Genomic DNA, 9,919 nt, shown 5'->3' with positions numbered 1-9,919 from the left:
CGCATCCTGCGAATGGCGCTAAGCCGTAAAACGAAGCTGTGCGCTGATTTAAAACACTGCGGGGCGTGCTTATTGATTAAATACAAATTGCGTTCATTCATCTTCAGCTCTAGCGTCTGCTTGATATTGGTGTTTTTATTGTTGCTGCTCTGGCTGGCAATTAAATTACGATTTGAGGTGGATTTGAAATCCAATTTCACAGTCCTCCAAAATAGAGAGACATGCGATAAACTAAGATGCAGTTTGAATCCCATCACATTTCGCGCCAAGGGCTGCCAACTTGGGTGAACGGTTTTGTGGCGTTAGTGCGATATCTTAGATATATTCATTTAATCGATTCTTGTCGATATCGATTGCCATCGATATTTTTTGTATAATGTCTTGCTTTGTTGTTTACAAATTCATTTTTATGTTACGCAGTTCGTCCGTACTAAATGATACAAGAAACTAAACAGCAGCAGATTCAGTTACATCGAATACTTCTCCACAAATACTGCTTTAAATAATCCATCAGAGGTGTTGTAAATTGATGAATACCGAGGGCTGCGTAGAGAACAGTAGTGCAATTCAGTGGCAATGCCAGGCACCAGTGACACACGACGACTGGTGGACGCCCAGGACGAGGATGACGAGATACTGGGCACGGAGGGCAGCTTCGTTCCCGCTTTTCGTCCGCAGGACCACTATGCGGATGAGCAATGTCTCATGGAGCGCCAGCAGGACGAGGTAGTTTTGGTGTCCAACGAACCAGCCAATGGACGCCTCTTCACCTATCTCGTGTTCTACCTGCTGGGCATTGGCACCATGACCCCGTGGAATTTCTTTGTGACTGCGGAAGATGTGAGTTTAGTGGAAGTGGAGTGGAAATTTCCGCACCCGCATCCTAGTTAATTTGACTGAACTTCGGACATATTTATTCCAAACAGCTGAACAACTGGGCCAAGCGCAATTCTAAGGCGCGGTGCTTATCAGCTTTGTCGTCGTTTCTACGACCCACCCTCAGGCGATAACTCTCTTTTTGATTTTCTTTGTTTTCCGCTGCGTAGTTTTAACCCTGTCTGCTTCTCTTTCAGTACTGGAAGTACAAGTTCCGGAATGCATCGATTAATAACACAGACCTGGACGAAGAGCTCACCCCGTTGCAGAAGAGTTTCACCTGCGACTTAGCTCTCACGGCCACTATTTCCGGGACTACATTTCTGCTGCTAAACGCCATTTTCGGACACCATGTCTCCCTGCGCACCAAGATGTTAGGAACGCTGTGGATGATCCTCATCCTTTTCGGGGTTACAACTGGCTTCGTGGAGATCAACACAGACACGTGGCAGGAACAGTTTTTCCTAATCACACTCATCATTGTGGTGCTGCTAAATAGTGAGTACCGTTAAGTACTCCTTGAGTGTTTACTTAATATTTATTTTATATAGTATCTGCGGCTACAATGTCGGGAGCCCTCTACGGAGTCGCAGGGCTATTTCCCTCCGAGTTTATCACCGCTGTGGTTAGCGGACAGGCTCTTGGTGGTATCCTCACAGCCCTGGCCTTCATTCTTGTGCTTGCATTCGACACGGGTCCCAATACCACTGCATTCATCTTCTTCATTGTGGGAGGAGTGCTCATCCTGCTTTGCATTGTCTGCTACGTAATCCTGGCTCGAAAGCCTTTCTTTAGGTATTATCTCGAAGGTGGCGACAAGTATAAGGTCATACGGGCAGTGCCCTCGCACAACCGGAGTGAAAACGCCGAGGGCTTGCCGCTCGAGCCTATTTTGCGTCAGGTCATGTCAAAAATCTATCTGCATGCCATTTCCCTAGCGCTCCTCTATACCACCACGCTGTCTGTCTATCCGGCAGTTACAGTGCTAATGCAGTCAGAGTACGGCCACAGCGTGTGGACAGGTAAACAGAAAACCTATTTTTTTTGTTCATGCCTCATAAACAGTTTTCTTACAGATGTTTATTTCCTACCCGTCGTGAACTACCTGATATTTAACTGCGGTGACTATTTTGGTCGTCTGTTTGCTGGCTGGATGGAGCGACCAATAAACCAGAACACTTCGCTGCTATTTATTGTAGTGCGCATGGCGTTTGTTCCGTTATTCCTTTGTTCAAACTCCAGCGAACACAGCTTTCTGCCAGTTTTGGTAAAACACGACTATTCTTTCATAGCGATGATGGTAATGTTTGCCTTGTCCAACGGATATTTTACCAACATACTACTTATAATGGCGCCTAAAAGCGTAAAGCAGCATGAAAAGGAGCTGGCTTCGTCAATAATGGCAGCTGCTTTGAGCTGTGGTATGGCTGTAGGATCACTGCTCAGCCTTGTATTTGTTCAAATGCTTTGATTCAGCCAACAAAATAAGTCTGCCCATGGTGCCTTAGGGAGTTTCAGAATCTTGAGCATTATAGTGATAGTTAACTTGATATTGGTTGTTCTTCCAACTACGTAGGCGGTGTTAATTATTTTTGGTTTTCATGTTTTTACTATTGCTACAAGTGACTACTGACTGAAATTATTTTCACAGCGAAGTTTTCAAATTTGAGTTATTTTGATGTTGCGTGTACTGTTATATATTTCTGATGCTGTGTGTTGCTTTCAGCTGTGATTCTGTAACTCCAAATTTTACTCAGCTTACATTATTTTAACAAGCTTACTATATCGGGATGCCTAGATGTAAGGTTTAAAGTTTTCGTAATATAATAGGAATAAGACGATATTAAAAAAATTAGAACAATTAATTTTTCTTGTTTAACGTTTATTTCGGGTTTTCTGCGGATCACAACAACAATGTGGATAGTTTTTACTGGATTGCTCTTGTCATTAATCATTGAATTAACTTTCGTACTCCATTGTAGCACTGTCTGTGAAGAGTTGAGTTTAAAGTATACTTTGTCTAGAAATCTAGTTGCAAAAACCGAATCACTGATTCCGGATGTGCGAGTCACAATTCAATTGGCGATATCAGTTCAAAAAAATCTTCAAGGCCTAACTTTTGACCGACAAAGAACATTTGACCAAGTGCTTGTCAAACTGCGAAAGTATCATTCTGAAAGTATGCAGCAGTGAAAGTATGTTGAAACAGAAAAAGCGAGACTTCACAACTTCTCAAACTGTAAAAGGCGTTGAAATAGAAACATTACCGAGAAATCGGACTAAACACTGGAACTATTCATTTGAATATTATTGTATCATATTAATTTGGGTTCATTTTACTATATTTAAGAAAACTTTATCTTAGGTTCCTGCTAACATCAAGAGTTTAGATTCGGTAAACATTTTATATGTGCCTCGGCAATATTATTGCAACAATGGGTTCGGTTCCTCAATATTTATGTATAACGCTAGGGTAATTCTAAACATTTATTTAACTATATTTGTTATAGGCAACAACAAATTCGTTTGTTGCTCTGCTCGAAATATATTTAGCTCCTCCTCTTTTCTGTATTTTTTATTCAATTTTCCTTCGAAATCTTATGCTGTCCTTCGGTTTTCTGGTGTTTGACACCGATTTTGCTTGTCAATTATATTTCATTTTCGTATAAGTTTATGACATTATCGTTAACTTAGTTTAACAAACACACGCAAACAACGAACATCGATTAAAGCCTGTTTTTGGTGTGGGTTTTTCGGGTTTCATGGTGGGAGGGGTGGCATGCAAATGAAATGGTCTGCGGATAATAATGCAACTACTACATTAAAGGTAGGGATAGCAAATAACATCGACAGCACACAGATACGGATACGGATGCAGATACAGTCGATCGAGAAATGCTTACATACGTACAACACCAAAACTATTTAAATTTCTGCTGAGTTGCTACAATGTTTATGCTGCTGTATTGGATAAGTTAAGCCAATTGCACAATTACACAGAGATAGACACCGAGTGAGATAGACAATAGACAACTGGAGAAACACACACGTACATACTGTCAGCAGCTAGATACCATACTCTGGATATTGCTTGTTTGCTAGGTGAATATATCGTATCTTGTATCACACATCAAAAATTACAACATCAATCGGGAGTAAGGGGACCAACTGTGAGCGATACAGAGCGAGCTGCGGCCCGTCCTTTCGGTTTGAGGAAGATCATTAGTCGGTTCTTGAGTTAGAAATATGGGAATTACAACATTTAAGGTGGTTCTGCCGTCCAGTGAAATGTATTTTCAACATTGTTTTGATTACTCTCATAGTGTTCGTTTAGATTACGTACTCATATGTATTTTGTGGGCTATGTTTGAATTTTGGATTTTGTTACAAGGCAGCTTAGGTTTATTTGATTATTTTCTTATTTTTTGTTTGATTACCTAAGGAGTGGTGTCTGGTCTACAACATAGGTTAAATACACTCAATAAATTTGCATATTTTATTGTTTGATTGTCTTGAGAAAGTGGCACAAGTCGACAGTTTCAATGTAACCCAGATCGGTATGTTGTTAGCTCCCGCAAACTGCAAAATCGCCGATCGTATTTCGTTATTTTTGGTGTTGTAAGTTGTGTGCGACGCCGTCTGTGCGTGTGTGTGTAAGCATTGAATCGAAATTGAATGGGGTATAAAGTAAAATATTTGGTGTAAGTGGGAAAAACAATCCGTATAGAATTTTATTGGAGCTTTGTAACGACTAGGTAAACGTAAGAATAGTGACTAAATCAAGAATAAATAGCAACCAACCGAGAAATAAATGACTAATTGTTGGCCTAGACTTGTGCTTTGGCATCCGCTCTAGCATCCGCCTTGTGTGCGCCCGAGATTCAATCCACAGTTTGTGTGAGAGGCTTAAACTAATTGTATAAATTATATCGATTAAAACTGATGTAAAATACACACAACCACAATTAGCATTAGATAAACGGAGCACTCAGTCTCCTTCGTATAGACAAATAAATTATACTTATTTTCTGCTTCTGTTACATTTGCGAAGTTCGAATAGGAAGAAACCGTACGGTTTGACGGGGGTGTGATGGATGAACCTCCATTAACACCATAGAAATACACCGTCCAGTATACAGATAAAGTGCTGTAAAGTACGGATACGTCAACAGTTACACTACAAGTACATCATACATGTGATAGATTTACATCTAGTTTGTTCAGTTAGAAAACGCGTTTTGCTTGGATTCCCTTAACAGTGGGTTTTACAATGCCCAGTGTCAAAGTTCCTAAGATCTAATCGAGGTCAGTTCCTGTCAAATAGGTGTAGGAGGATAGGGACTACTCCTCCACTGCTTATATTCTACGAAGACTTTTCATTTCTATGTTTCTGCTGTAAATACTGAAGACTAACAACTTTAGAACCACAATTAATCCTAGGGATAATTTGGGCGGGGAGAAAAACCTTTACGGGCGTGGCCCATTTACGTCTTCATCTCGGCCGCTGCTGCGATGCTGTTGTGCGACCTTGCCGGCGAAATGGCCGAATGACTAGCGGCAGCCCCGCGTCCAGATTTAGAGTGAGATTATTGCCTGAAAGGGCTGACGAGCCGGAACCCGAACAGCCGTGGTGATGAGGACCATGGAAGAGGACCAAGAAGCCATTGCTGGATACACAGCTTCGCGATTCTGCCTCTTTGTCAGAATTTGACGAGCCTGGAAATATGTGGCAAACGACTTGAGTAATATTCTTATCAAATTGATCACACTGATTTACCTTGGAGCGGTGTTCTGCCAGGGCATTGCGCACTGAGTCGTGCTGCTTCTGAAGCTCATCCGTTCTTCGGTCAAAGGTCTGCTTCAGCCGCACACGTTCAGCTACGCCACGTTCACAACGGAGCTTGCCACCTCGCGTTTCATTCTGCAGAAAAATCGAAATGATTAGCAAATGTGAAAGAGGAAATACGCAAGTCACTGATCAGCTCATCGATCCGGTGCACGGTGGCAGATTCTTACTCGTTGCGGCGAGCCTCTGCAGCTGTGCATAACTCTCCTGATTGTTAAGATCTTTTCTTTGTTGATAGTTGATTTTCAGACTTTGTCTGAAATCTAGGTTGCAAAAAACGAATCACTGATTCCATTGCTCATGGCATATCAGCATCAGGCCACTTTGCGACAAAGAACATTTGACCAAGTGCTGTCAAACTGCGAAAGTATCATTCTGAAAGTATGCAGCAGTGAAAGTATGTTGAAACAGAAAAAGCGAGACTTCACAACTTCTCAAACTGTAAAAGGCGTTGAAATAGAAACATTACCGAGAAATCGGACTAAACACTGGAACTATTCATTTGAATATTATTGTATCATATTAATTTGGGTTCATTTTACTATATTTAAGAAAACTTTATCTTAGGTTCCTGCTAACATCAAGAGTTTAGATTCGGTAAACATTTTATATGTGCCTCGGCAATATTATTGCAACAATGGGTTCGGTTCCTCAATATTTATGTATAACGCTAGGGTAATTCTAAACATTTATTTAACTATATTTGTTATAGGCAACAACAAATTCGTTTGTTGCTCTGCTCGAAATATATTTAGCTCCTCCTCTTTTCTGTATTTTTATTCAATTTTCCTTCGAAATCTTATGCTGTCCTTCGGTTTTCTGGTGTTTGACACCGATTTTGCTTGTCAATTATATTTCATTTTCGTATAAGTTTATGACATTATCGTTAACTTAGTTTAACAAACACACGCAAACAACGAACATCGATTAAAGCCTGTTTTTGGTGTGGGTTTTTCGGGTTTCATGGTGGGAGGGGTGGCATGCAAATGAAATGGTCTGCGGATAATAATGCAACTACTACATTAAAGGTAGGGATAGCAAATAACATCGACAGCACACAGATACGGATACGGATGCAGATACAGTCGATCGAGAAATGCTTACATACGTACAACACCAAAACTATTTAAATTTCTGCTGAGTTGCTACAATGTTTATGCTGCTGTATTGGATAAGTTAAGCCAATTGCACAATTACACAGAGATAGACACCGAGTGAGATAGACAATAGACAACTGGAGAAACACACACGTACATACTGTCAGCAGCTAGATACCATACTCTGGATATTGCTTGTTTGCTAGGTGAATATATCGTATCTTGTATCACACATCAAAAATTACAACATCAATCGGGAGTAAGGGGACCAACTGTGAGCGATACAGAGCGAGCTGCGGCCCGTCCTTTCGGTTTGAGGAAGATCATTAGTCGGTTCTTGAGTTAGAAATATGGGAATTACAACATTTAAGGTGGTTCTGCCGTCCAGTGAAATGTATTTTCAACATTGTTTTGATTACTCTCATAGTGTTCGTTTAGATTACGTACTCATATGTATTTTGTGGGCTATGTTTGAATTTTGGATTTTGTTACAAGGCAGCTTAGGTTTATTTGATTATTTTCTTATTTTTTGTTTGATTACCTAAGGAGTGGTGTCTGGTCTACAACATAGGTTAAATACACTCAATAAATTTGCATATTTTATTGTTTGATTGTCTTGAGAAAGTGGCACAAGTCGACAGTTTCAATGTAACCCAGATCGGTATGTTGTTAGCTCCCGCAAACTGCAAAATCGCCGATCGTATTTCGTTATTTTTGGTGTTGTAAGTTGTGTGCGACGCCGTCTGTGCGTGTGTGTGTAAGCATTGAATCGAAATTGAATGGGGTATAAAGTAAAATATTTGGTGTAAGTGGGAAAAACAATCCGTATAGAATTTTATTGGAGCTTTGTAACGACTAGGTAAACGTAAGAATAGTGACTAAATCAAGAATAAATAGCAACCAACCGAGAAATAAATGACTAATTGTTGGCCTAGACTTGTGCTTTGGCATCCGCTCTAGCATCCGCCTTGTGTGCGCCCGAGATTCAATCCACAGTTTGTGTGAGAGGCTTAAACTAATTGTATAAATTATATCGATTAAAACTGATGTAAAATACACACAACCACAATTAGCATTAGATAAACGGAGCACTCAGTCTCCTTCGTATAGACAAATAAATTATACTTATTTTCTGCTTCTGTTACATTTGCGAAGTTCGAATAGGAAGAAACCGTACGGTTTGACGGGGGTGTGATGGATGAACCTCCATTAACACCATAGAAATACACCGTCCAGTATACAGATAAAGTGCTGTAAAGTACGGATACGTCAACAGTTACACTACAAGTACATCATACATGTGATAGATTTACATCTAGTTTGTTCAGTTAGAAAACGCGTTTTGCTTGGATTCCCCTTAACAGTGGGTTTTACAATGCCCAGTGTCAAAGTTCCTAAGATCTAATCGAGGTCAGTTCCTGTCAAATAGGTGTAGGAGGATAGGGACTACTCCTCCACTGCTTATATTCTACGAAGACTTTTCATTTCTATGTTTCTGCTGTAAATACTGAAGACTAACAACTTTAGAACCACAATTAATCCTAGGGATAATTTGGGCGGGGAGAAAAACCTTTACGGGCGTGGCCCATTTACGTCTTCATCTCGGCCGCTGCTGCGATGCTGTTGTGCGACCTTGCCGGCGAAATGGCCGAATGACTAGCGGCAGCCCCCGCGTCCAGATTTAGAGTGAGATTATTGCCTGAAAGGGCTGACGAGCCGGAACCCGAACAGCCGTGGTGATGAGGACCATGGAAGAGGACCAAGAAGCCATTGCTGGATACACAGCTTCGCGATTCTGCCTCTTTGTCAAGAATTTGACGAGCCTGGAAATATGTGGCAAACGACTTGAGTAATATTCTTATCAAATTGATCACACTGATTTACCTTGGAGCGGTGTTCTGCCAGGGCATTGCGCACTGAGTCGTGCTGCTTCTGAAGCTCATCCGTTCTTCGGTCAAAGGTCTGCTTCAGCCGCACACGTTCAGCTACGCCACGTTCCACAACGGAGCTTGCCACCTCGCGTTTCATTCTGCCAGAAGAAATCGAAATGATTAGCAAATGTGAAAGAGGGGAGGAAATACGCAAGTCACCTGATCAGCTCATCACGATCCCGGTGCACGGTGGCCAGATTCTTAACCTCGTTGCGGCGAGCCTCCTGCAGCTGGTGCATAACCTCTCCAGTGACCTTGTCTAGAGATGCTTTTAACTGCTTTGTTTGACTAGTTTGCGATGTCTTCAGCACCTTCTCGGCTGCACTGTAAATAGCCTCATGGTACTTCTCCTGCAGCTCACGGTACTGGGAAGTGTACTCCCGGCAGGCACTGCGTAATCGCGATTCTTGACTTCTGCCATCCAGGCTGCTGCTCCCACCGGCTAAGTCCTCACCGGCATCCGCGGCTGCACTCTCCTCGCTGCTATCGCCCAGATCCAGAGGGCAGGCGGGGATCTCTACACCAGGCTCGCTGTGCGGAGAGAGACAATTACTAATTTCAATGGCGTCATCTGTGAGTGCCATGCCCACTGATTAACGCCCCGCCCAAACACTTACAGACTCTTGTTGCTTAGTCGCTTCACCAGCTTATTCGTTATGGCAAACTTTGGCTTCTTGCCCTCTAGCGGACTGGATTTCTGGCCGGCGATCTTAACCTTTTCCTTGTCATGCTTCTTTCGCAGCGACTCCAACTTCTTTTCCATCTCGAGACGCTTATCCTTGACGGACTTGTGATCCAAGATCTTTTCCAGCGGCTCCGCCAACACAAGATCCACATCAAACTGCGAGGACTCCACCTGGCGGATGGAGGTGCTTACGGACTGGTCTAGGGAGTGCTGATGCTGTATTGATGGTGCCACAATAGAGACACTATCTTCTCCCCTTCCGCCATCGGTCCGATCCATGGTAACGTCAACACTCATTGCTGCGGCAGCCGAGATGCTCGGCCTATGCTTGGGCGAAGTCGCAAGCGATTCAACCGGACGCAGCTCCTTTTTTTGGCCACCTACTTGGACGAAAACGACTGGAGGATCAGAGAGAATCGAGCAGATCAAGTGGGCAGGGGAAGAGGTTTATAGGTTGTGCAGTTTGTGTGTCCGTCAACCGTTT

At 42.3% G+C, this 9,919-nt stretch overlaps 3 protein-coding genes across 7 annotated transcripts in view; 1 reads left to right on the top strand and 2 right to left on the bottom strand.

Moving 5' to 3' along the window:
* The first annotated feature begins 353 nt into the window (after positions 1 to 353).
* On the top strand, positions 354 to 2,741 carry LOC6617243 (equilibrative nucleoside transporter 1). The gene is made up of 4 exons (XM_002041534.2): positions 354 to 840; positions 1,074 to 1,374; positions 1,428 to 1,898; positions 1,953 to 2,741. The coding sequence occupies exons 1-4, from the start codon at positions 577 to 579 to the stop codon at positions 2,345 to 2,347; spliced, it is 1,431 nt and encodes a 476-aa protein (XP_002041570.1). The 5' UTR covers positions 354 to 576; the 3' UTR covers positions 2,348 to 2,741.
* A 2,383-nt stretch (positions 2,742 to 5,124) lies between these two features.
* Positions 5,125 to 5,922, bottom strand: LOC116800205. Its single transcript, XM_032713957.1, has 3 exons — positions 5,893 to 5,922; positions 5,654 to 5,797; positions 5,125 to 5,592 (listed from the first exon to the last, which is right to left on the bottom strand). Exons 1-3 carry the CDS (start codon positions 5,920 to 5,922, stop codon positions 5,452 to 5,454), a joined length of 315 nt encoding a protein of 104 aa, XP_032569848.1. The 3' UTR covers positions 5,125 to 5,451.
* Positions 5,923 to 7,625: 1,703 nt separating this feature from the next.
* LOC6617238 (1-phosphatidylinositol 4,5-bisphosphate phosphodiesterase classes I and II) overlaps positions 7,626 to 9,919 on the bottom strand; it is a 36,407-nt gene continuing 34,113 nt past the window's right edge. For 2 of the 5 annotated variants that reach the window (XM_032727687.1, XM_002041529.2), the window contains exons 14-17: positions 9,368 to 9,833; positions 8,910 to 9,302; positions 8,704 to 8,848; positions 7,626 to 8,642 (exon numbers count right to left, since the gene is read on the bottom strand). In XM_032727687.1, coding sequence (XP_032583578.1) covers positions 8,409 to 8,642; positions 8,704 to 8,848; positions 8,910 to 9,302; positions 9,368 to 9,833 — 1,238 coding nt within the window. In that variant the 3' untranslated portion in view covers positions 7,626 to 8,408. The remainder of the gene's footprint in view (positions 8,643 to 8,703; positions 8,849 to 8,909; positions 9,303 to 9,367; positions 9,834 to 9,919) is intronic. The other 3 variants (XM_032727689.1, XM_032727688.1, XM_032727690.1) reach the window with 3 other exon arrangements.

This window comes from Drosophila sechellia, chromosome 2L, assembly GCF_004382195.2.
Source record: "Drosophila sechellia strain sech25 chromosome 2L, ASM438219v1, whole genome shotgun sequence".
Classification (NCBI taxonomy): Eukaryota; Metazoa; Arthropoda; class Insecta; order Diptera; family Drosophilidae; genus Drosophila; species Drosophila sechellia.
Note: the sequence above shows the minus strand (reverse complement) of the source record. Positions and strands in the feature narration are given on the sequence as shown.

Excerpts from the sequence above, each read along its gene's own strand:
- LOC116800205 (XM_032713957.1), bottom strand. The coding sequence starts at position 5,922 with ATGCACAGCTGCAGAGGCTCGCCGCAACGA. Across the intron at positions 5,798-5,892 it reads GCAGAGGCTCGCCGCAACGA|AATGAAACGCGAGGTGGCAA; the intron begins GTAAGAATCTGC and ends ATTTTTCTGCAG. Across the intron at positions 5,593-5,653 it reads TGGCAGAACACCGCTCCAAG|GCTCGTCAAATTCTGACAAA; the intron begins GTAAATCAGTGT and ends ACATATTTCCAG.
- LOC6617243 (XM_002041534.2), top strand. The coding sequence starts at position 577 with ATGCCAGGCACCAGTGACACACGACGACTGGTGGACGCCCAGGACGAG. Across the intron at positions 841-1,073 it reads TCTTTGTGACTGCGGAAGAT|TACTGGAAGTACAAGTTCCG; the intron begins GTGAGTTTAGTG and ends CTTCTCTTTCAG. Across the intron at positions 1,375-1,427 it reads CATTGTGGTGCTGCTAAATA|TATCTGCGGCTACAATGTCG; the intron begins GTGAGTACCGTT and ends TATTTTATATAG.